Below are 23,881 nucleotides of genomic sequence, written 5' to 3'. Positions count from 1 at the left end.
CGGGGCCTCGATTTGGCCTCTCTCCCGGGCCGGGGAAGGGTTGCTCGGACTTCCCCACCCCACGTGTTCACACCCCGGCCCGGCCTGGGTCGCCATAGCAACCGCAAGCCAAGGCAGCCGGGCTCGGCAACCTTGCGTCCCAACAAACTACAACTCCCAGTGGGCTTTGCGAGGAGAGGCGGTGGTCCATTGGCTGCGAAGCCTTATGGGGGTTGTAGTTTTCTTAAAGCATTGGGCGAGGGTGTGTTTTTTCCTTCCCGTGATGATGTTTGCCGGGCTGGAGCATCGTCTGTGATTGAAAGATGACAAAGAGTTGTGGCGGGGGGGGGCTTTCTTTTTGTCATAAATATTGTTGTAAATATACTTTATTAGTATCATTTATTTGCCTCAAGATAGCGCCTAGGGAGCTGGGGTCATGACCCAGGACTGCCCTGCGCTAGGCGCTGTATAAATACAGAACTAAACGACAGGTTTCAGAGTAGCAGCCATCTTAGTCTGTATCCAGAAAAAGAACAGGCGGACTTGTGGCACCGCAGAGACGAACACATTTATTAGAGCATAAGCTTTCGTGGGCTACAGCCCACTTCACCGGATGCATAGACAGTCTCTGCCCCCAGGAGCTTACCATTTCAATTACTGTGTGCACCCCATCCCCTTTATCAGGCTCTTCCCTCTGCCTGTTACCTTGGCTCCCACCTGCCCTGATCTCACAGGCAGGCAGCCCCTGTCCAGAGGATGCCCCAGGCTTGCTTCCCGTGCAAGGGGAGCAGCCGGGGAGCTGGTTTGCTAGGGATGATCCTTATTGGCAGGGCGCTGCCGCTGCTCAGGCTTGGTCTCACCCTCCTCTAGTTCTGTATATTCGTCTGGGGCCTCCCCGCTGCTCTCCTGAGCCCTCCTGGCATTCCACGTGTGGCCTGCCCCCCAAGAGGACCCCAACTCTGCCCCCCAAAGAGGACCCGGCCCCTGCCCTCTCTGCCCCCCTGCCCCATCTCCTCCCCTGCGCCCTCCCTTCTCCGCTCCTGTTGCGTCCCACGTGCGCCCTCACCTGTCCCCTGTGACGTCCCCTGCCCCGGCTCCCACCTGGCTGCGCCCCGCCCCGCTCCCGCATTGGCCCGGCGCGGGGAGGCGGGCCCGGCCCGGCCCCGGCCCCGGCCCCGGCCGCGAAGCGGATAGAGAGCCAGCAGCCGCCGCGGGAGCCGGAGCGCGGCTCGCCCCGTCGCAGCAGCCATGGGCTCCCTGCAGCAGCGCTTCCAGAGCTTCCTCGACCAGCCCAGCCTGCTCACCGACCTGCTGGGCCGGCTGGAGGCTAAGACCGGCGTCAAACGCTACTATCTGGCCACAGGTGGGAGCCCGGGTGGCTACACCCCGTCCTAGGGGACTTCCCGCTCCAGCGAACCCCCCTTTCCTGCGGAGCCAGGCGTGCGATTTCCTCCCCTCCACCTTCCCCGGGGAGGGACACTTTATCCAGCAGCGGCCCCCCTTTGCCCTGCGCGTCCTCCCATTCTCGGGGAACCCCTCGGGGCACTCCCCTTTCTAAGGGGACCTCACCACAGAGATTCCCCTGGCTCCCCGAGGACACCCCTTCCGAGGAGACCTCCCACTCCTGCAAACCAGGAGTGCTATTTCCTCCCCCCATCTTCCCTGGGGAGGGACACTTTATCGGGCAGGGGCCCCCCTTTGCCCTGCGTGTCCTCCCACTCTCGGGGCATGCCCCTTTTCTAAGGGGACCTCATCACAGAGATTCCCCTTGCTCCCCAAGGACATCCCTTCCGAGGGGACCTCCCGCTCCTACAAACCAGGAGTGCTATTTCCTCCCCCGCACCTTCCCTGGGGAGGGATGCTTTATCTGGCAGGGGCCCCCCTTTGCCCTGCATGTCCTCCCCCTCTTGGGGAACCCCTTGGGGCACCCCCCTTTCTAAGGGGACCTCACTACAGCTCTCTTCCCAGGGACACCCTTTCTCAATATATTCCTGCCACATTCCTCCCACCAAGAGACCCCCTTTCCCCCTGGGATCTCCCTTCCCAATGCCCCCTCCCTTGGTGCCCCCTTCCCCCAGGACTGGAGGTGCAGTTGCCTGTTGATCTTTGCCTGGAAAGGGAGAGTCTTGTAAGTGCGCTCCAGGCCCGTCCCATTAAAGGGCTTTGCTTGACTGAGTCAGTTTCAAGGGACAGGGAAGGGAAGGGAGGGGGGGAGACCCTCACAAGAAGAAAGAGCCTGAGCTCTTTGAAACTCTGCCTCTTGCCTGTGACTGAACTCTGAGAGCCTCTCCTGGTCTCTGACCACATGTGGCCTGTTTGGCTTGCAATGTACAGGTCTCTAGGAGCGCTTTCCTCCACTGCCCAAAGCCCAGTTGTTTCTGGATCTCCTTGCTGCTGGGTGTGACGGGGCGGGGGGGCGAGCACTGGGAACTGGCACCGCCTGGTAGACCTGCTCTTGAGAAACACCTGGCTGGAGGATGCGATACTTTTTCAGACCAGCTATTTAAGGGGCTAATAGAAGAAGTCAAAGTATCATGCTGTAGGGTTTAAACCAAACTCTGCTTGGGATGGGGGGAGATCATCTGCCTCCTGTGGGATTTCTTGCAGCTTCCTCTGAAGCAACTGATAGGTATTGGATTAGATGGTCCTTGGGTCTGATCCAGTCCAGCAATTCCTATAGATCCTGTGTTTGCATCCAGTAATGGCACAAGACGCATTGTTAGTGTAGCTGACTGTTTTGGCTGAATGGCCAGTCGGTGCTTCCAAGCTAAATGCCCAGCTATACAGTACTTTAGCGACTATTTGGAAAGTTCAGTGACTGTCATGAACTCACCCCAGCACTGCTCGGGAGGAAGGAAGTATCTTTGTGTAGCAGAGGGAACCACAGAGAGGTCAAATAATTGGCCCAACAGGAAGCTTGTGGTAGAGCCAGGAACAGAAGCTGGAGTCCCCCATTCCCCTCTAGCCAAACCTCTATGTCTGCATTGTGTCAAGCTTCAGAGGGGTAGCCGTGTTAGTCTGGATCTGTAAAAGCGGCAAAGAGTCCTGTGGCACCTTATAGACGTATTGGAGCATGAGCTTTCGTGGGTATTCACCGACAAAAGCTCATAATCAAATACGTCTGTTAGTCTATAAGGTGCCGCAGGACTCCTTATCTGCATTGGTTTTACATGAGACCATTCTTAAACATTTGCTGCAAGCTGCTGGTAGGAATCAAAATTCCCAGCTCACAAGCACTTTGACCTTTGGCGTTAATGGGCCAAATAAAGATCTTCTTCCCCCTTTCTCAAAAACCCTCCTCTTTGTGCTCCCCGAGGTCACACGGTGCCTGACGTCCCATCCAACCTTTGCTTGGCCGACTCCGGGAAGTTCGTTCGTTCTTCTTTCAGAGTAGCCGCTGTGTTAGTCTGTATCCACAGAAAGAACAGGAGGACTTGTGGCACCTTAAAGACGAACCAATTTATTTGAGCATCCACTTTCATGAGCTACAGCTCGCTTCATCGGATGCATTCCACTGCATGCACCGGATGAAGTGAGCTGTAGCTCATGAAAGCGGATGCTCAAATAAATTGGTTCGTCTCTAAGGTGCCACAAGTCCTCCTGTTCTTTTTCCTTTCTTCTGCAGCAAGTGCAGCAACAATAGGTTTGAGGTAGCTGACTGCTGTAGCCTGTAGGCTGGGACTGGCATGAAGCTACTCATTCATTTATAACTGTAAGCATCCTCTGCCAACTTCTAGTCAAAGTCTGATTGCAAAGGAATAAATAGGAAATTGCTCATTGGAAATCCTATTTTGCTTCATTCCTCTATGGCATATTCTCACCTGTCTTGGTTCTTCTTGGACCAACCTGCAGGATTGTGGTCTGTGTGGCCGGACCCCTGTGTTTAGCTCATGGGACAACTAGCAAGATTGGGCTTAGACTCTTTGGGGCAGAGACGGGGTTATTTTATAACAGGGGGCTCTGTTCCTGATTGCAACCTTTGGGTGCTGCTGTGATGGTGCATCACACGGGCGCCTGTGTGCTGGAGTACACTTTCCTCATTTCACCTTTACCTGGGACTTTCCTGGCTTTAAATGCTGTATGTCACAATGCTGGAAATATCTGCATAAAGAGATGTGTTGTCATGTGTTTTTTCAAGCAGGCAATATTTGCAAACAATACTTAGCCCGCTGACATCCTTGCTGCTGAAGATCCAAGGGAGTCTGTGTGGCACTGGGATATTTAGGATTTAATACGCTCTCCTTAGTAGAGGGACGTGTGAATTGTTATCAGTCAGACTTCAGCTAGAAGCCAGTCTACGCCAAGATAGCTACTCTCTGTGGCCTAATGATTAACTCCTGTGAAAGGAGAGTCTGTCTCCCAGGCTGCATGGCTTCTCTCCCTCTCCCCCTCCCCCACCCCACTTTGCCAAGCTTTAATGCAAACTTTTGTTTTAGTCCAACTGTATTTTACTCTGATTTCATTTGAATTGCAATCTGGGTTCCTGTACTACAGAGAGATGCTGGCACGGAGTCCTTGACAAGCTGTCTTTGTCAGTGCCTGCCTACAGTTCAGCCACGTGATGGGTTAAGCTGGGTAGTGGACAGCTTGAGAACAAAGGAATATTAAAAAAGCAGCTCCCTTGTAACTGATCGGAAGTGTAAGCCTGCCGTCTGCTTCTGTTGCTGGGGTACCATTCCTAGCTGCTCTGTGCATTGAAAGGGGGATGCCCCTGCAAAACTTACTTTGCCTTTTAAACATCATTGTTCTTGTTCCCTTTTAGATCTCTTTAAAATCGATTCCCCCCCCCCCCCCCCCGCAGTGGGATGTTAAATGTAGCCATTAGTCTTTGGCCTCGGAAGACCAGGGATCTACTCCTGTTCTAGAACATGATTTGAAAGGAGTATGGTTGTCATGCAAGACCTGCATGCATTATACCCACTGCCTACTTTGGTGGGGGCGGGGGGGGGGGTTGCACTTTTTAATTAACATTTGCAAAATGCTTTGGCGGTGTCAGGTATTGGGGAGATCCATGCAATACACCCTGTCTCTATAACAGACTAGATTAGCGGGGGCCTCACTGATGAGGACTGGGGTGCATGGCAGAGTTCTGCACTGGGCAGGGCTGCGTGGAATAGCAGCCAGTGCAGAAGGTCAGGTTGAAGGTTGTCATGGAGCCACAAGAGCTGCGCTCTGTCCCAGTTTTTAAACGGTCCCTTGGAGAAACCCAGTCCCCCAGTGGGTCACTCTCTTCCCTAATTGTACATCATGCTGCCTCTGTGGCACAGAGGCAGAGTCCTAGGGCTCCAGCACTCGGTTTCACCCCAGGAGCTCTGCCCAGCGAGTCCAGCTGAGATGCTCGTTTTTGGGCAGAGCCATTATGCTCTTCAGGGACAATGCGCTTTAGAGAGTATTTGCAGTGACCCCAGGCGGAGTAGGATTTATTAGTCGACTGTAACACGGCATTGGAGTGTCCTTAGATTACCATAGGGAAGCCAGGCTTAGGACATGATCTATCCTGGCCATGGTCAGTCCCAGGTGAGAGCTCCTGCTGAGCCACCTGACTCTCGGCCCATTGTCCTGCAGAGACATGGCCAGGTGATCACGAGCTCTGCCTGCCCAAGGTTTTTGGGTGTCGATTGTTCAGTCCCATTGTCTTTCTGGATCCTCCACTGATATGGTGGATGTCGGCCAACCCATTTTACGACCCATTCGTACCACCCCAGACATGTATGTGATCCAACACCTTATGTCTTCTGCTCTGCCTCCAGAGCAGATTTAACCCTTTTTGCAACCACTGGGTAGCAATGAAAGGACAGAGGGGAAACTGAGGCACGCATCGGCCGCATAAAACTATTCTAGAAAATTCCCACGGTCACAAAGGGGCATTGGCCAAGCTGTCTGTGAGGGAGAACAGGGCTGGATTAGCAGGGAGTGCTGCATGTCAGAACTGATCTGCACTGGCAGAGCTGTGTGGCCAGCTTCCACGGCCAGTCGTAGTTAGTCCTTTTATGATCTGTAAGGAAAAGAGAAATCCAAACACATAAGCAAAGGCCTTAATCCCACCGAATGAATGTGGTTGTTGTCTTTCTCCCCCGCGCGCCCCCCGCCCCCAATGCTACCTTTTGATGTGTCCCATTGTAGGGCTTAAGCATGCTGGTATTTCAAAAAGTTCCTGTGGGTAGACTTCATGCAGCCCATAAAACCAATTTTAAGGCACTCTCAGCTGGGCCCACCGTGGTGTGATGCTGCTTTATTTTAAAGGGAGGGATGGCAAATGCCACGCTGCAAACCCTGTGCAGTGCTGAAATTACTCCTGCCAGTCTGACCCAGGGGCTTTTACACCGGACTTGCTGCCCTAAACCAGACCCAGAGTCAAGCTGGTCGGTATCCTGCCTCCGGCTGGCCAACACCTGATTCTTCAGAGGAAGGCGCAAGAAAGCAGGCAAGCGCGGGATAATCTGCCCCCTGTGAAGGCCTCTTCCTCACCCCTAATAATTAGAGAGTGGCTTAAAGCTTGTGGCTTTTTATGCCCCTTTTGGGGCCCATCTGTGCTCTGCAGGGCAGGAGGGTCATGTTATAGCATACGTAACATGAGCAGAGTGTCATGTCCCTCTTTGGTAACTTATTCACTGAATGTAAGAGCCTACTACCACTACTAGTTAATAGAGTTTCTCCTCTAGAGGCCTGTGTTCTGGTGCTCTTGCAGAATTTAGTAACTGTTTGCAAATCAGCGTGAACCAATCCAGATCCCTTCGGACATGTATCGGTGAGCGTCCCTGCAGTCCCCAGTAATCTGTCTGTGCTGGTGAAGTGCCAGAGTCTGTAAGACTGGCATTGCTAGAGGATGGGTGTGTGGAATAGGGTAATTAGCTGCCACCCCTCCTTGATTGGGAGATAGGCCTGGCCTGTAAATTGCAATGCCGGGGGTCATGTGGGGTGCTGCACTTACTGCTTTGCTTGTGCTTGTCGGCAGTGAGTGTTCTTCCTGAACTTTGTGTCTCAACCTTTGTGCCGTCCCTGGATAACACACAGCTGCTAGGCTGATCTACTGAACTCTCTCCAAATGTGCATCCTTCAGGAACACGCAGTGCGGAACTTAGGGTTTTCTCTTCTTGAAGGCTAGGCAGCATTCCCCTCTCAATCGATTAAATCAAAACCAAGATAGGTTTTAACTTCTGGGACTGGGAGGGTTTAATTCTTAATAAACTACAAATATTTAGTACAAGTTTGTGCAGAGAACACTCAAAGACAGCAGCAAAGGTGTGTACGTATCGGGTCCCAGCAACTGGGAGACTCCCAGACAGGTTCCCTGAGCTCATGGGACCTCTGCCGCCCAGGGAGGATGGGGAGTATCAAGCTCCCCAGCTCTACTGCAGATGCTCAGGCAAGAGTGGGGAGAAGAAACACAGCCCCATGCCACTGAATGCCCAGGTGAACCACGCGCACTGCAGGAGAGCTCGGATCCTGGAGCAGAGAGGCTACATTTTGGCTGCTCCCCACCATAATTCTCCTGCTCCTCCTATCCTACTATGCACTTGATGAGCTGTCCCCGTGCTCCTCCCTGTCCACCAGCTGTGGGCACCCCATCGAATCTAAAGCTGATGTAGGGGAGCAAATGGGGTTGTTTTGTCCTCTAGTAACATCCCTACCCATCATAGTCTTTGTGTCAAGCATAGCAAACACATGCTACCGCCTCCCTGCTGGCTTTCTCATGTGACCTCTGGTAGTTTTTGGGTCAACCTGGGTCAGACGTGCTGCAAGGCCGCTGTGGATGCTGCTGATCCTGGCTGACGCCCTGATCAGCGTGCAGAAGAAGAGGACTTGTCCCCCAAAACTTTTGGAGGAAGAGTTTGCGGGGCAGTTCTTCTAGGTGCTACTGCCATACAGATATGCGCAACAGAAGTCCCAGCTAAGATTTGGACCCCATTGTGCCAGGCGCTGTACATATATGTAACTGACATTCTACCCCCAGGAGCTCTCAAGTTAAATAGGCAAGACAAAGCATGGGAGGGGAAAGAGGCACGCAGAGGGGACATGCCTGTGGTCACACAGCAGGTCAAGGGCAGAGCTGGGAATTGAATGCAGGTCTTTTGAATCCCACGCCCCTAACCACTAGACTACACTGCATCTCCAGTCATCTGAGCTGGTTGTCTCCTTTGTTTGCCCCAGAAGGACCTGACTGAGGAGCAAGAATCCAGGGGTCTCTGAATTGCTCTCTGCCTATCACATCCTGTTTTCCCCAGTGCTGCTGCTCTCTTACATGCACCTGGTTTTAAAAACAGTACAGACACTCCCTAGCATTAGCCTGAAGGCCAGCAAGAGACCCTCCTTCCATTAAAATGACTTGTAAGCTTTCAGATCCATTAGCAATGATGGACGCCTCTCCGCTCTGTTTTCCTTTCTTCCAGAGCTTACTAATGTCTCCTTGCAAACATCTTGCCACTTAGTAGCAATTTTTGCTTCTCTGCCAGGACAGGGAATGCAGCGTGTTCCCGAACAGCCCCGTTCTCCCGACGGGGCTCCTGTCTCAACTCTCGGAACCGATGGGAAGACCGGCCCTTGCACAGAATCTGATGTGCTCTGCGGACAACAGGTTGTTCCTAACCCTGGCAAATAGTTCCCCAAAGTTAAGGAAGCAATAGAAATGGGGAGGGGGAGGAGCTCAGAGGAGTGGGCGTGGCCTATGGGGCCCTCCACCTTGAAGTAGTGGGTTCAAATCCAGCCCTGGCAGGTGCTACTGACCCCATCTGTTGGGGGGCGAAGGCTGCTGCTGAAGTGAAATGTGTTGGCCTCAGTCCAGTCCTCGTCTAATATATATAAAAATAAAAAGATCCAGCACAGCCCCTGCTAACTGGCTGCATTAACAGGAAGCTGGGCGAGGTGGACCGTTGGTCTGATCCTGTGTGGCCGTTCTTATGCTCTCCTTCTCTTTTGGTCTTGCCGTGAATGTGGGAGACTGGGCTGGCCCCTGAGTTGCTAACTCACAGCTGGGTGCCGTGCAGACCGCTTGTGCCTATGGCTGCTCACTTTGCCGTGGGTCACTTCTCGTGGTAAAGGCTGAAGAAAGAGCTAATGAGAGATTTTTCCACTAGCTGCAAAGAACCAGCTGATGGAATGGAGGCGACTAGCTCTTAGTGGTGTCGGCAGATGCCTCTCTAGCCCTTCTGGGGCTCTGCTTTGCTTGATGCTCCCATCAGGGTGGATTTGATTTAAATCACTAGTCAGGAAGACTCGGTTTAATCATGGATTTCTAAATAAAAGTGCATTCTTGTTGTTATAACCTTAATACATATTCTTCACAACTCAGAGGAGAGATGTAGGTTTCATTTTTAAACAGTGACTTATTTGGAAAACTTTTCAGATTAGTGTTACAGCTATATCAGAAAATGAATGATTGTTTGGTTATTTCATTTACCAAAGGTAACTGAAGCAGATAGTTCACCTCCCAATGACTTCATAAATATCTCCAATTCAACAGGTTAATCATTAATATTTGGAGGATTTTCTTGCCATGCTGTATTAGGAGGAGAACATCACTGGACATTTATATTTGTTTTATTTAACTAAAACAACAACGTTATGTGTTCTGGATATTTTTCTTCAACAGCAAACACATAATATTTTAACAAAACAAGCATATGAATTTTTGATTTTAAATATTCAAGTTTTTTAAAATCAGGTTTGTTTTTGTTAAAACTGTTTAACTAAAATAGTTAAATGAAATATTTAAAAAACAAAAATTAAATCAACTGTCAGCCCGGTCAACATGAGAAACTTAAAATATTGGTGTCTGCAGCTAACTCAGTCGTCTTCACTTTCATTTTCCTGTTTGTTCATAATCTGGAAAAGAAAACCAAGCTTGCCTGCTTCTTCAGGTCCCAAATGATTTCTCAGTTTGGAATGAATTGGTCCAAAGGAAGAAAATATTCTTTCTACACCGGCAGAAGCTACTGCTGTTAAAAGTGAGATTATCACTTCAACAGTCTCTGAATCCAAGTGTTTAAGTGACTTCCTCCAGGTCACTGGTGTGACTTTCTTTAAAACATTAGCAAACATATATTTCTTGAATGGTTCTTATTCCTAAACTGGGTCTCTTTTACAGCCTGCTGCCATTCTAGGTTTTCCCTTCTAGTGAGAGAATGGTCGGGTAGATCTCAAAGCAATGAAGGCTACACCCGGAAAGACCTCAGGACTTCTGGAATATGCTGCTCAAACGATTTCTCTTTTGTTTCTACTGCCTGTCCCTCCCTTCTCACATTTATCTCCAGGCTTCTTCTCCTTGTCCAGATTTATTCCACCCCCAACAATCTTCTGTTCACTGAACTTTTTGAAACTTTGTACTTAGAGAGAGGTAAGGGATTGACTCTGTGTACACAAATGTGCAGAGGGACAACAGGATTGAGGTCTGTTATTTCTCACCTATAGATAGATATTTATTTACAACCAACCAACCAACCACTTTTTGCTGTTAACAAGCATGTTATCTCTGGAGACACAAATCCACAGTTTGAGAACTGCAAAACTAAGCATTTCTGATAGTGCTCAGTCTGGAAGATACCGAGTCCCCACTGGGTAGACAGTTTAACCTAAGTCTATACAGAAGCCCCTGGAACCCCATAAGATTGGGTCTCTAATCCATGAACTATTGGAACTCATTTACAAAACTTTTCTTAAACATTAAATGAATATTTTGTCTCATACTGTAGAATTAGAATTTATAATCTCTATTCCATGATGAGATACATTATAGCTCGAATATATCTGAATTAAAACTATCTTTAGATAGGTGTGTTTTTTGTTTTTTTTCCTCAAAGCATTTTATCCAAAACTTTTTTTTAAAGCCACCCTGGCTCCCATGGGTCCTCAGGAGCCTTGCTGAGGAATGGGCAGAACTACCACCCACACCCCACTGCCCAGTTTCAGCTGTACTCCTGCTTGTTGCTCAAAGGTTGCAGCAATATTTGCAAAGCCCAGGGGAAAGGAGGGAACATGAAGCTCCCATGGGATCAAAGGTTCTTGCCAGGTCTGTGAAGGTTTTATTTCCAAATGCCAATCAGGATCTTGTGCAACAGGAATTTCAGCGAAGGAAAATGGCAATGTACCACAGCTCTTGAGGATCGTTAAAGGAACCTTTGGACGTTCTCTCGTTGGGCTGACCAAATCTTTGTTATACGTTGGTTCGTATCTTGCCTTCATCACCACGGTATCTGAGCGCCTTCCATTTGTGCGTTAAGCGATAGAGCTGGCATCCATCACGTGTGGCTTGTTCTCTCGGCGGGGGGAGAGCTGTGTGTGTGTGGTGTGCAGTGTTAAGGTTTAGTGTCTCTTTCCAATGCCCACGCTGCTTTGCTTGTATTGGCGAAGGCAGGGTGGAGAAGTGTGCCTTGCACTTGGAGCAGAAGATCAAGAGGTCTGTGATGGCCCCTTGTTCCTGGAGGAGTTTGTTCTGTGGTCTCTGAGAGAGCTCAGACTCCTGCACAGATGCGCTTTACTTTCCTGGGAGAACCACAATAAGCCAAGCTGGAGTAAATAACACTGTGTCAGTTGCTAGTGTCTTCCATCAAAGGATCTCAAAGCACCTTGACTATTGATGCCTTATGACTGCTCTGTGGAGTGGGTCGGTATCAAACCTCCCCACATTTTTTTTTACATATGGGGAAACTGAGGCACAACGTGACTGGCCTAAGGTCACATGCTGAGTCTGTACCCCCCCACCCCGTGTTGGCAGGGAGTCATCTTAGGCGTGACTGTTTAAATGAGTGAGACTTTGAGGGTAACTTCCAGACATCCCCCACATCTAAAAATAGCCGTGTAGCCGCGGCAGCAGGACAGGCTGGCCGCCCGTGTACATCCCTCTGGTTTCTGATGGGTCGTATCTGGGGTGGCTACCCCAATCCTGCTACTTGCGTTGCCATGGCTACGCTGCTCTTTTTGGTTCCCTGGCTTGATCAGAGCTAGCAGGGGTACCTCTACCCCAGCTGGAAACTACCTTCCTGCTCCAGCACAGATGTATCCTCAATGTCTCTGCCATGGTGTGACGCTTCCCCAGGGTACCCAGGGTTGTGAGGCTCCTTGCTACCACCTGCCCCATCGGTGCCCACCATGGGTTGGCTCCCCATCACCTCTGGGAATACAAGCACTGCCATCCAGGCTTCTGCCAGCCCTGCTCTCTCTGTACAGCTTCAAAATAGGCATGTTCCAACCTCCGAGCGTCTCCCTGGAGCAACCAGCCACTGATCCACTGGCATTCCCAGATCCTCTGCTCCCAAAGGAGCAGTACCCCGCCCCAGCTTACCAGCACAGCGCCGCTTAACACACAGCACTTAGATTTGTTTATGGAGCAAGCGAGTGTTTCTTCTACAAAGCACAGAGATTCCAATGGTGCTTACAGACAGCCCCCCAACCTGAAGCAAATACTCACCGACAACCACACAACAGAACCACTAACCCAGGAACCTATCCTTGCAACAAAGCCCGTTGCCAGCTGAGCCCACATATCTATTCAGGGGACACCATCATAGGGCCTAATCACATCAGCCACACTATCAGAGGCTCGTTCACCTGCACATCCACCAATGTGATATATGCCATCATGTGCCAGCAATGCCCCTCTGCCATGTACATTGGTCAAACTGGACAGTCTCTACGTAAAAGAATAAATGGACACAAATCCAGACGTCAAGAATTGTAACATTCAAAAACCAGTTAGAGAACACTTCAATCTCTTTGGTCACTCGATTACAGACCTAAAAGTTGCAATTCTTCAACAAAAAAACTTCAGAAACAGACTCCAAGGAGAGACTGTTGAATTGGAATTAATTTGCAAACTGGATACAATTAACTTAGGCTTGAATAGAGACTAGGAGCGGATGGGTCATTACACAAAGTAAACTATTTCCCCATGTTTATTTTCCCCCCCCTCCACCCCCCACCGTTCCTCAGACATTCTTGTCAACTGCTGGAAATGGCCCACCTTGATTAGCACTACAAAAGGTCCCCCCCCCCCCACCCGCTGGTAATAGCTCCTCTTAAGTGATCACTCCCCTTACAGTGTGTAGGGTAACACCCATTGTTTCATGTTCTCTATGTATATAAATCTCCCCACTGTATTTTCCACTGAATGCATCCGATGAAGTGAGCTGTAGCTCACAAAAGCTTATGCTCAAATAAATTGGTTAGTCTCTAAGGTGCCACAAGTCCTCCTTTTCTTTTTGCGAATACAGACTAACACGGCTGCTACTGTGAAACCTGGAAAAAGAAGGTTACACATCAAATAAAATCATAACCCAGGTCCTAGAGCCTCAACTTAACAGGCCACTATGGTGTCATGAGAGCCAAAGCTTGCCCCAAATCCTCTGTGTGGCACAGCCAAGCCTGGCGGTGCCCTTCTGTTCCTGAAGTGAACTGTGGGCTTGCTTACTTCCTCGGTGAAAGATACCAGGGTGTCCCTTTATAGCCCACAGGTATATCAAGAGTCCTTTGGTCTTTAGTCACCCTCCTGCTGTGTATTCCTTGCTGGAGATTTTACAGGCTCTTGTTCACTTTTGCTGGGGGCTCAGCGCACACACAAGGGTCTGTGGTGAAGTATACAATCCTTTGCATATAACCAGACGAGTAGAGATGCATTTTCTGCCTGTCTGATAGGGCCATGTTCATCACCTCCTGGCGGCCGTCTTTAACTCTGACCTTAAGAATATAATTTCCAGTCTGGGTACAAAACTTCATAAATATCCTCGCCTAAAATGTGGCATGGTTATGCTGACCAGTGTGCTACTGGCTTGCCTCTGAGACCTCACATCTGCTCCTTCAGTGACTTGATATGCCTAGAATTACCCCGGGCATTCCTGTAAAACTCTGTTTACCCCCTGTGCCCTCTGACCCTTGGCATCACGAGCTCCAGGAGTCCTACGTGGCAAAACGCCTGTTAAATGCCTTCAAGCGACTGACCCTGTCTGATTTCTGCCCTTGGAGGCAGGATCGAAACAAAGGGGAGCCTCCGGGCTGGCCCTGTGCAAACGAGAGGTTAAAGGAAATAAGGAAGATGGTATCGGCAGACGGGAGTTAACCCAACCTAGGAGCGAGCTTGTCCGGTGGCCACACACCCAGACTGGCCATCTGACTACCAACAAAATAGATCTGACACCACCACGCTGAGGGGGTTTCTCCAATTACAACTTTGTTTGGGACATAGCTGGCTAATGGCAGTCGCACGCTAGCACGAATCTCAGCCCTGAGGAATGTGACTCTCTTCCTGTCTCCTTTCCTGGCCAGGTACCATCGCGTTCCTGGGGCTGTACCTCCTGTTTGGATATGGCGCCTCGCTGCTGTGTAACCTCATTGGCTTTGTCTACCCAGCCTACGTCTCGTAAGTGCCAGCAGTCTGCACTCTGCTTAGCACTGCACTTCCCTGGCCTTACATGGGGGTGGAGGGCAGGGGTGTTCGTTTCACCGCTGAGAACTTCTCTCTGGGGGGAGGCACCCGGCAGAACGCACCATGTTGTGTTCACCTCCAACGTCGCCGCGCGGAGCCCTCTGAGTGGCTATAGGAATTAGTATTAAGCTGCAGCTGGGCCCCACAAAAATGCTAAAACGATCAGTATCTGCCCGTTGCATATGAAATGCTAAATGCTCCTCGACCAGGGAGAACGTCCCACGATGTTCTTTGAGTCCCAAGTTTAGTCTCCATTGGGTTTTTTGACCAAGATGATAAAAAAAAAAAAAAAAATTAGTGTGATTTTTTTTTTTTTTGGGGTGTGCTCAACTTGAGGCTCCCTGAAAGGGGCATGTTCTTCAGACAGTGGATGCTCGGCAAAGCCTCTGGGGGGCACCCAAAACTGACCCTCCCGACTCATTTAGTAAGCTCTGAAAATCTCAGCCTTAACATGCCCGTCTTTAACGCACCTAAGCAGCGTAGAAGGTAGAACTGACCTGTCCCCTTTCTGCCCGTAGCATCAAAGCCATTGAAAGCACCAACAAGGACGATGATACCATGTGGCTCACCTACTGGGTGGTATATGGAGTCTTCAGCGTGGCAGAGTTTTTTTCCGACACCTTCCTCTACTGGTTCCCGTTTTACTATGCTGGAAAGGTAACCGGGGGGGACGGGACAGGACGGGGGGACGACAGATGTCGGCTTCTGTCCTATTTCTCCCTCCATGAGCCATCTTCTGGAGATAAAAACCTTGGGTTAGTGTGAAGTTGACCAATTAGTAGCACTACAGGCTTGGGGCCAATCTCTCTTTGGTGTAACTGGAAGTCAATACCAGGGATGACTCTAGCCTGGCGTTTCTATCCATTGTGGGTGTCTAGAGGGTTGCTGTTCCTAGGCAGAGTCTCCAGCCCAAAGCTCATTGAAGTTGGCAGAGACTCCCCTTAAATTTAATGGGTTTTAGACAATAGCCGTGGAAGCCCACCATGGTACCAGTGGTCGCTGAGCAGAGCCAGACTGGGATAAAACTCGCTGGCTCCTCTTGGAGGTGATTCTTCACCTCACTGGGCCTGAGCCCGCCTAAAACTTGAACTGATGCACGTGTGAACCAAAACAGACCAAATAGTTTGTTCAGGTCTAGCTGGAGCCTCTTGGCTGCTTTCCCCTCCTCGTCCAGCTGAATGCTCCTCACTGAGGGTTTGTCCTGCTGACGTCACCCGTGGCCAATTCTGCCCTTTAAAGCTGATGCATTGGAATGGTTTGTGTCTTGCCATCTGACCTCTGGGTCTCTTCCAAGCCTGGAGTGAAGTGTCTCCTTCCCTGCAGTGCCTGTTCCTGGTCTGGTGCATGGCGCCCATCTCCTGGAATGGCTCCCAGGTGTTGTACCAAAATGTCATCCGGCCCTGCTTCCTGAAGCACCACCAGACAGTAGACCACGTGCTCAGTGACCTGAGCAGCAAGGCGCTCGACACTGCTTCGACAGTCACCAGAGAAGGTACCGTGTCCTGTTCCCTCTCTCTGTTCTGGCCTGTGTTCTCAGTTACCCCGTTCCTGTGCTTGGGACAGCAATGTGGGGAGGGGCGTTAAACCACCTTTTGTTCTCCTTGTAGTCCAGGGCAGGGCCCTCCCAGGTCGGGGTGTAAGTTAGAGCTGTCTCAGGGCTGCTCTAATTTTGGCATTGCTTCCCATGGCCTCGTGTGTGTCCTGGGAAGCAGAGATTAGCTGTCATACAAGGTACTCTAGCCATACCTCCAATCTGCCCCTGGCCTGGGAGCAGGGCCCTTACCCCAGCCAGGGAGACCCTCTGAGCTGGGAGTATTTTCAGAGGGCTGTTTGCCCCCTGCTAGAGCAGCACAGCTGGAACTGCGAATCAGGCCCTCGTTCAAGACTAGACCATCCCGTCGGTGTCGCTGCAGGAACATGCGCGCTCTCTCCACCCTTCTCTCGTTCCGTAACTTTGTGGCCAGACAGAGCCCTGTCTCCTCTCCGCAGCGATACGAATCGGCTCGTAATCTCTTGCCTCTTCTCTGTGTTTTCTCTCTTCCCTTGTGCCTCTCTGCACAGTCCTCCATGCGCTGGCCAACAGCAGAGCCCGTCTGGTGTCCGAGGGGGCCACAGCTCAGCTTGTCTGTATGTAATAACTCATGTCGGTCACCCGTAGGGCAAAGGCCAGTTTAGCACGACTTGCCCCCACACGTCAGTACGGGCTGGACCAGGACGCTTGCTCTTGGGTTTTAAAGGCAGCCAGTTCAAATCTTGATGCTGTTTGGAGCAAAGCCCCTGAGCATGTTCTTGGTTGAAGATGCTGCTTTATCTCCTGTCCCAGTGGCTGCTAGAATTTGGGGGTCAGGGGAAGGGGTGCAGTGGCAGTGATGGTTCAGGGACTTGTTAGTTGGCTCTCGAGCCCCTCCAATGGCTGGTTCAAATCCAGCCGAAGATCAGCAAGGACCAAAACATGTGTCTTCAGGGGCCTTTTTATTTTGGTGGCCACTATCTAGTTGCCAGTGGATTTCCCTCCCCCCGCCCCCACCTAAATTTTTAAAGTCAGGGGGGCTGTTGCCAAACTAATCTGATCCCCAGCATAACACAGGCCCTAGAGTGTCACCCAGTGATTCCTGCATTGTGCTCATTACAAAAACCGCCCACTGTATTGGCCCTCCGGCTGGCAGCCTTGGCAGACATGCCAAGGATTAAATGAGCACTGGGAAAGGAACCTCCCCCTTTGACCCCAAACTAGGGTCGCTCAGTAGCGGGGTTGAGGTACACTGGTGGTAGCAGTGTCAGGAAGCCAAGTTCTACCAGGGCTCCATCTGCCCTGGGGGCCAGTGGAGGTGGCAACAGTCTTTGCAGCTGTCAAGGCGGTGCTGAGTTTGTGCAAAACATCTTGTCACGGAGTGCCCGGGCGATGCTCTGGAACTGCTCCCCATGAAGCCAGTCAGGACTCTGGGGCAGTCGCCTTCTGGTGAGCAGCCTGTCCGCAGGGCAAACAGCTCACACGGCTTCCACCTTCCGGGGTCTGACCTCGGAGCATTCAGCATCCTCTGCCCCTCCGTGTGCTTCCCACAGCGAGACCGCTCAGGCGGGGCTCCTGGGGAAGCCAGAGGGTCCTGCACCCCAACTTTGCAGTCAGACGGGACTCTCAGCCAGCCAGTAAAACAGAGGTTTATTAGACGACAGGAACATGGTCTAAAACAGAGCTTGCAGGTGCAGAGAACAGGACCCCTCAGCTGGGTCCATTTTGGAGGGCAGTGAGCCAGACAACCACGTCTGCCCTTCACTCCATGTCCTAGCCAGCCCCAAACTGAAACTCCCTCCAGCCCCCCCTCCTCTGGGCTTTGTTCCTTTCCCAGGCCAGGAGGTCACCTGATTCCTTTGTTCTCCAACCCTTTAGCTCTCACCTTGCAGGGGGGAAGGGTCCAGGCCATCAGTTGCCAGGAAACAGGGTGTTGGCCATTCTCTGTGTCCAGACCCCTGCACACACCTGCCCTCTAGGGCTCTGCAGTGATCATACACCCTTACCCCACCACCTAGATACTTAAGAACTGCATAAGGGAAATTGAGGCACCCCCACAATATTCGGAGGAACCATTAAGAACAGTCCCACTTCGTCACACAAGGCGGTGCTGAGTTTGTGCAAAACATCTGGAGGAAGGTGCTGGGTCAAACTTGTACTCTCTTCTCACTGGCCGCTCTTAAAGGTCCTGTAATTGGAAAGCACGTGGATTAACAGGTTGCCTCTGAACAACCACCACAGGTGTTGCTAACCCTAAAAACATAACTTGAGTATGCTTCGCTCCAAAAAGCAGCAACCTTGTGACATGCGATTGCAGCCCAGAGCATTATGGGTAACTTATGCAGATTTGCATGACCGTGGAGATCTTATTTTTCCAACAGGAGTCAGTGATGGGGCTGTCCTGCTGGTCCTTTATAAACCTACTTGGATTGAAAACCCTTGTGGTTTCTTGAGGAAGCTGGTGATGCTGGAGGAAAGTCTCCTCACTGGGGGGTCATGCTAAACTCTCCTTTCTCTTCCTTCCCTTGTGGAGAACAGTCTCTGTCCTCTAAATGCCAGCACCCCCTGGCCTCCAGTAGCTTAACCCCCCACCCCCACCCCCCCATCTAGAAGGTGCACTGTAGTCTGTCTTCCCTTTGCTTATTACTGTGGTGTTCGTGTCATTCACATACATGCCTTGGTGGTAGATACTTGTGGGTGGGGTTTGGTGTGTCTGTTTCTCCAGGGTAGCACCTGCCCCAGATCCCAGGGTAATCTGGTTGTTAACTCCTCAGAGTGCTATTTCAATACAGCTCAGACCCAGCCTGGTGTCTTGGCTGGCGGAGCAGTGCCACGTAGGAGACCCCCATTTTGGGGGTGGGGTTACATTCCAGGGGCCCACAAGAGACTTGTCGGTGTGGGAGGTGAAATCCAGTGGCCTGGGGTAGGGATGACCACAGCAGGCCCGCTGGAGGGAACAGTGCTGACGTGGTTTCTCCCCTGGTGGGAGTGGGTTGCTCAGAAAGGTCTGGCTGTTTCTCCCTGAGCCCGCCAGCACTTGGGGCGCTGTGTCTGCAGTGCCCTGCTACTTATGGGGAACAGGGCCTTCCCCACTCCCAACAGGCATCATATGATGGGTGCTGAAGTCCAAGACAGTGGCTGCATCATGGGGTGACCCTGCGGGGAAGGGAGAGTGGAGGCTCTGCAATTTCCTATCTGACCTGAGGACGGGGCAAAGGAAAAACCACCCCTTGGAGGGCTGAGCCACAAAAACTCGCCCAAGAGGGAGCGTCCCCTACCCCTCATCCCTTGAACTGATCCCAGCTGCCTGTGTGTGTGGAATTACAGGGCCGGGAGTTCCCAGCTGCCCCTCGGACACGTTAAACCCATCAATCGCATTAGCCAGAAGTGGATTACACGGCATCCTCCGTTCCAGCGACACAAATAGCTCTGCTAACGTAGCACTCCCTAGTGTGAGCGTTCTCAGGGGGCATCAGTCCCAGCCCCTGTTTCACCTTCCAGCTGAGGGGTGCAGTTCCTGGCTGGGAAGCCCCCTTGGTCCCCTTCAGAGACCACAGGGGAAAATCACTTGGGGTTCGTTACGCTGCAGTTAAACAACTGCGGCTGGGCTGTGTCAGCTGGCTTGGGCTGGAGCCCGGGCTCTGGGACCTTCCCCCTTTGCAGGCTACCAGAGTCCAGGCTCTAGCCTGAATGTTTACTTTGCATTTAAACAGCCCCATAGCCTGAGCCCCATGAGCCTGAGTCAGCTGACACAGGCCAGGTGCTGGTGTTTAACTGCAGCGTAGACACCCCTGAGAGGTGCCCAGTTACTACAGTGTGTGTGGTAGGTATGGATGCCTGGATAGGAACCTACCCAGGGGCAGACAGAGGGTTAACTTTGAAAGCAGGAGGAATGGAGTGTGTAAAGCCACAGGTGACAATGGGACCTAGCTGGTGCTTTAGATTGCCACTCCAGTTCCCTTTGGGAGGGGCACGGCTCCACCCCTGCAGCTGTTGGCCAGGGGTGAGGTACAAATTCTTCACAGCTCAGGTTTCCAGGCCCCTGCTGCAGGTACAGTAGAACCTCAGAGTTACAAACACCAGAGTTACGAACTGACCAGTTAACCCCACACCTCGTTTGGAACCGGAAGTACCACAATCGGGCAGCAGCAAAGACACACAAAAAAGCAAATACAGTACTGTGTTTAAATGTAAGCTACTGGGGAAAAGGGGCGGGGGGGGGGAAGCTGTATTTTTCTTCTGCAGAGTAAAGTGTCAAAGCTGTAGTAAATCAATGTTCAGTTGTAAATTTTTGAAAGAACCGTAACGTTTTGCTCAGTTACAAACCTCCATTCCCGAGGTGTTGGCAACTCTGAGGTTCTACTGTACCTCTGCCTAACCAGCCCCTGAGCCCCTGGCTGCATGTCAAAAGACCCACCCCCAAGTAAGTTGGGCAGTGTCCTTTTCCCCCTCAGGGTCTTAAGTGCTCCGAAAGAGGAGAATCTGGCTCTGGGCTGTCTGGTCTGGAGCACCTAGCTTTACACCCTGGAAAGCTGATGCAGTGGTTTGTGGTGTTATAGCTGGATTACTAGGGCTCTAGCTGCTCCTAAAGTGGATTAGGTAGGAGCTCTGCCAAGAAGTTCACAAGCTGGCACACAAGGGTACCTCTGTGCCCGGGCAAGGCTTTTGTCTGCCTCCTGTTCATGCCGAGTGTTTTGCCCAAGCGTGATAGCAGCAGACTTCTTAACCAGAGGCAGGACATTGCCAATGTCTTCTCTTCTCTTTGCTTCACTGGAATAGCAGAGGTTTTCGGGGGTCTAATACCCAGGGAATAGGGTGTAGGATAAAGGGGAGTCCAGTGGTTAGAGCAATGCTCAACAAGCTGGACACCTGGGTTTTATTCCTGGCTCAGGGAAGGAATGTTGTCTGGTGATTCGAGCACAAGCCGGAGGCAGCGCTCCTTGATTCTCTATTGCTGGCTCTGCCTGGATGTCCTCCATGACCATGGGCAAGTCACTTCTCTGTGCCTCCACTGACCAGTCTGTAAAATGGATTCAATACTTCCCTTACTCTGGGAGGGTGGGGGCAGAGGTTATAGGGATCATTCTATCACTCGGAGGTCCTCCAGTGACAGGTGACCAATGTGCTAATTGCCTTTATTTTCCTCCTTGTAGCATCCAAAGCAGCAGTGCACCTTGGTCTAGAATCTGACAAGACCAAGTGAGGACAGAGCTCCAAGGCGCCGGCTGTTCTGAGTTTCCCACTGCAACTCCCTAAACCAAAGGCTTGAAGTAACCCACAGGCACCCGTCAATAAACCAGTGATTCCCCTTCCCACTCTGAAACCACACTGGCCAGTAGCAACAGCAAGCAACTGGCTCTAAGCTGTCTAAGAAGTACACCTTCCAGATCTCCCCAAACCTAAAGAGCTCCAGCAGATCTAAAATTGCGGCCAGGCACTTGCTGGGAGTCAGCACCTAGGCACTGTGGGACCTTCTGATCTCAAACAGAGACACAATTTGGTAGTTCCTGTTTTGCAGGCAGCCGTTATTCTGCAGGAAGGCTGTCAGCTCTGCACTAGATCACAGGGGCTGCTGGTGCATTTTCCCCAATCGTGTTTTATGATGTAGAGCACAGATTGGAGGGGGAGGCAGACCCCTGGAGCTAGCCTGAGACCCGCCCTTCTAGTATTTTTGTGGCCTGAGCTTAGGTGTAGAATCATGATGCAGTATAACTCCCGGCTATAAAGCCTTCAAGCCCCCATCCTGTTTCCCCCACCCCCAGGCTACAGTCATCCTAACGCAGGATCCTTTGCAATAAACCACAGCACAAAAGGGAGAAGTAAGTGGGTTCTGTAGCCACTGGCTCTTCAGCTGTCAATTCCACAGGTTGTTTTTCTGTCTCTGGCTTGTTCAGTTTTCACTTCAGCAGGCTCGGGTCCAGCCCCAGAGCAGGCAGCTCTTTTCTTCCCCTCGCACACCCCGGCCTTGTGCTGCCCCTCTCTGAAGACAGGGGCCATGCTTCCAGTAAACAACCAAGCCGGGAGAGGGGTGGGTTTGTGAACAATGCTGGCTGAAACAGAAGGATGTTCATGCCTGGCTTCAAGGGGAGGGAGTTCCAGACTATTCGCTCTTCTGCAATCACTAGCAATACCACAGAAGTTGCTGCTCTGCTTTGTGATCATAAAACGAACCACAGCGGTGTCCTGTGGGGGCTGCAGGGAGCTATATGGGGCAGCGGAGGTGGGGAATTAACATGCACATGAAGCTGTTATCTCCAGGGAGATCCTGCGATCCACAGAAACGTTCAGATCTTTAATCCTTTTGAAGGAGGAAAAAGGCAGCAGTACTGCCTGACTTTGGAAATGCTGACTCACGTTTTTTTAACCCACTGCTGGCACTTCCCTGCTAGCAGTTACGCAGCTGACCCAACATCCATACCAGTTCAGAGTCTGCCTCTGCCCGAATCCCAGCACTGAGTGCAGCTCCAGGAAGGGGTCCCTAGGGAGTTTTTTGGTCTCACCCAGGCAACAGCAGTGCAACAGGGGACAGGTGGCCTTTGCGGGGAGGGGGAAGTTAGCACCAACCTGTGAGCAGCACGCACTCCATAGCCTGCAGGCCTGCAGCTGTGCTTCCATCTTAGCAGGCTGCTTTGGCAATCATACGTGTCCTGGCAGTCTGGTTAGGTGTTGGCTCTGCAGTTCACTTCCAGAACTGGACAAGGCAGGGTCTTCCAGTAGGGTGTGTGCTGTGGGCAGGATGCTTTCAGGGCATGTTTGCTTTCCAGTGCTTTGGCATCCGGCTTTTGCTAGCTTTGACATCTTTCACTAAACCAACAAGCTGTAACTTAACTTGGACCAAATCTTAATCCTGTCTGAGCTTGGAAAACCCTGATCTTAGGCTGCCCCTTGCTCCCTCCACACTTCAGACCCTGAACTCTAGCATGTCTGTGTTCTGCTTGCAATTCACCATCTCCCTCCTCTTTAGAAAATAAAATGTTAATGTCTCTAATTTACTTCATCAGATCCTGGCAGGGGGCAATCTCAACAAGCTGTGAATTCTGTAGGGAGCAACAGGCTTCCATTTGTCCTCAGTGGTAACTCCATCAAGGTACAGCAGTTCATGTACTGGCTGCTTTTTTATTTAAAAAAAAAAAATTGCTCATAAAGGGATTCTCTTCCCCCCTCATTTGTATTCATTTATTTTGTTTGAAACCGAATAAATGTGACTCAAACTCGGTTCTGTTCACGGGTTTTATTTGCATTGCTTGTTCTCTTCATGCTTGGCTTTATTCCTGACGCAGACTCTCTGAATCCTGAGGAAGGGAAGCAGAGGACCAATGAAAGTCCCCCTCTCCCCAATTTAGAGGAAGAGCCACAGAGCACCACTGATGCCCCATTCTGCCACTGCACCTCAATCCTATCCTGGGGGTCCTCCTGCATGAGACGGAGAAGGGAGATTGGACACTGTTATTCCGTCCCTGGAGTGCCATCTGCTTACTTCACCCGGGCAGCAAAAGTAATTTGAGGGTAACAATTTAGGAATGGAGCAAATTCAGATCAATGTGGATGTAACTCCCCTTAAAGTCAGTGAGTTACTGCTGCTTCAACCAGAGGCATAAGTGACCCCATACGCAAGTTACTGCTACTTCAACCTTGGCAGCTCTTGCTGCTGCTCCCTGGGTGCCAGCTGAGGACTTGCCGTTTTGACATAACAGGACATGCCACTTCTTGTATCAACGGGCTACCAGTCTTACCCACCTGCCCAGCAGTCACCCAGTTCATAGGGCTGCTGCAGGTGCTACTAGAGATTTGCTGTGCTGTATATGCTGATGTTGGGACAGGTGAGAGGATTTCATGAGTGACTGAATCTCAAGCACTTTAGATAAACAACCTTTTCGCTGCACAATAAAGGTGGCCCCAAAAACCGAGAGCCCCTATAGGAAATCTGCAAGTGGGTATCCCTACCCCAACCCCCAGGGGGTGATATTGAATGAGCTACA

General features: G+C 51.2%; 1 protein-coding gene across 1 annotated transcript; it reads left to right on the top strand.

Moving 5' to 3' along the window:
• The first annotated feature begins 1,151 nt into the window (after nt 1–1,151).
• REEP6 (receptor accessory protein 6) lies at nt 1,152–23,090 on the top strand. The gene is made up of 5 exons (XM_074939439.1): nt 1,152–1,342; nt 14,233–14,326; nt 14,911–15,049; nt 15,716–15,884; nt 21,056–23,090. Exons 1-5 carry the CDS (start codon nt 1,228–1,230, stop codon nt 21,103–21,105), a joined length of 567 nt encoding a protein of 188 aa, XP_074795540.1. The 5' UTR covers nt 1,152–1,227; the 3' UTR covers nt 21,106–23,090.
• Nucleotides 23,091–23,881: the final 791 nt, after the last annotated feature.

This window comes from Natator depressus, chromosome 25, assembly GCF_965152275.1.
Source record: "Natator depressus isolate rNatDep1 chromosome 25, rNatDep2.hap1, whole genome shotgun sequence".
In the NCBI taxonomy this organism is placed as follows: Eukaryota; Metazoa; Chordata; order Testudines; family Cheloniidae; genus Natator; species Natator depressus.
Note: the sequence above shows the minus strand (reverse complement) of the source record. Positions and strands in the feature narration are given on the sequence as shown.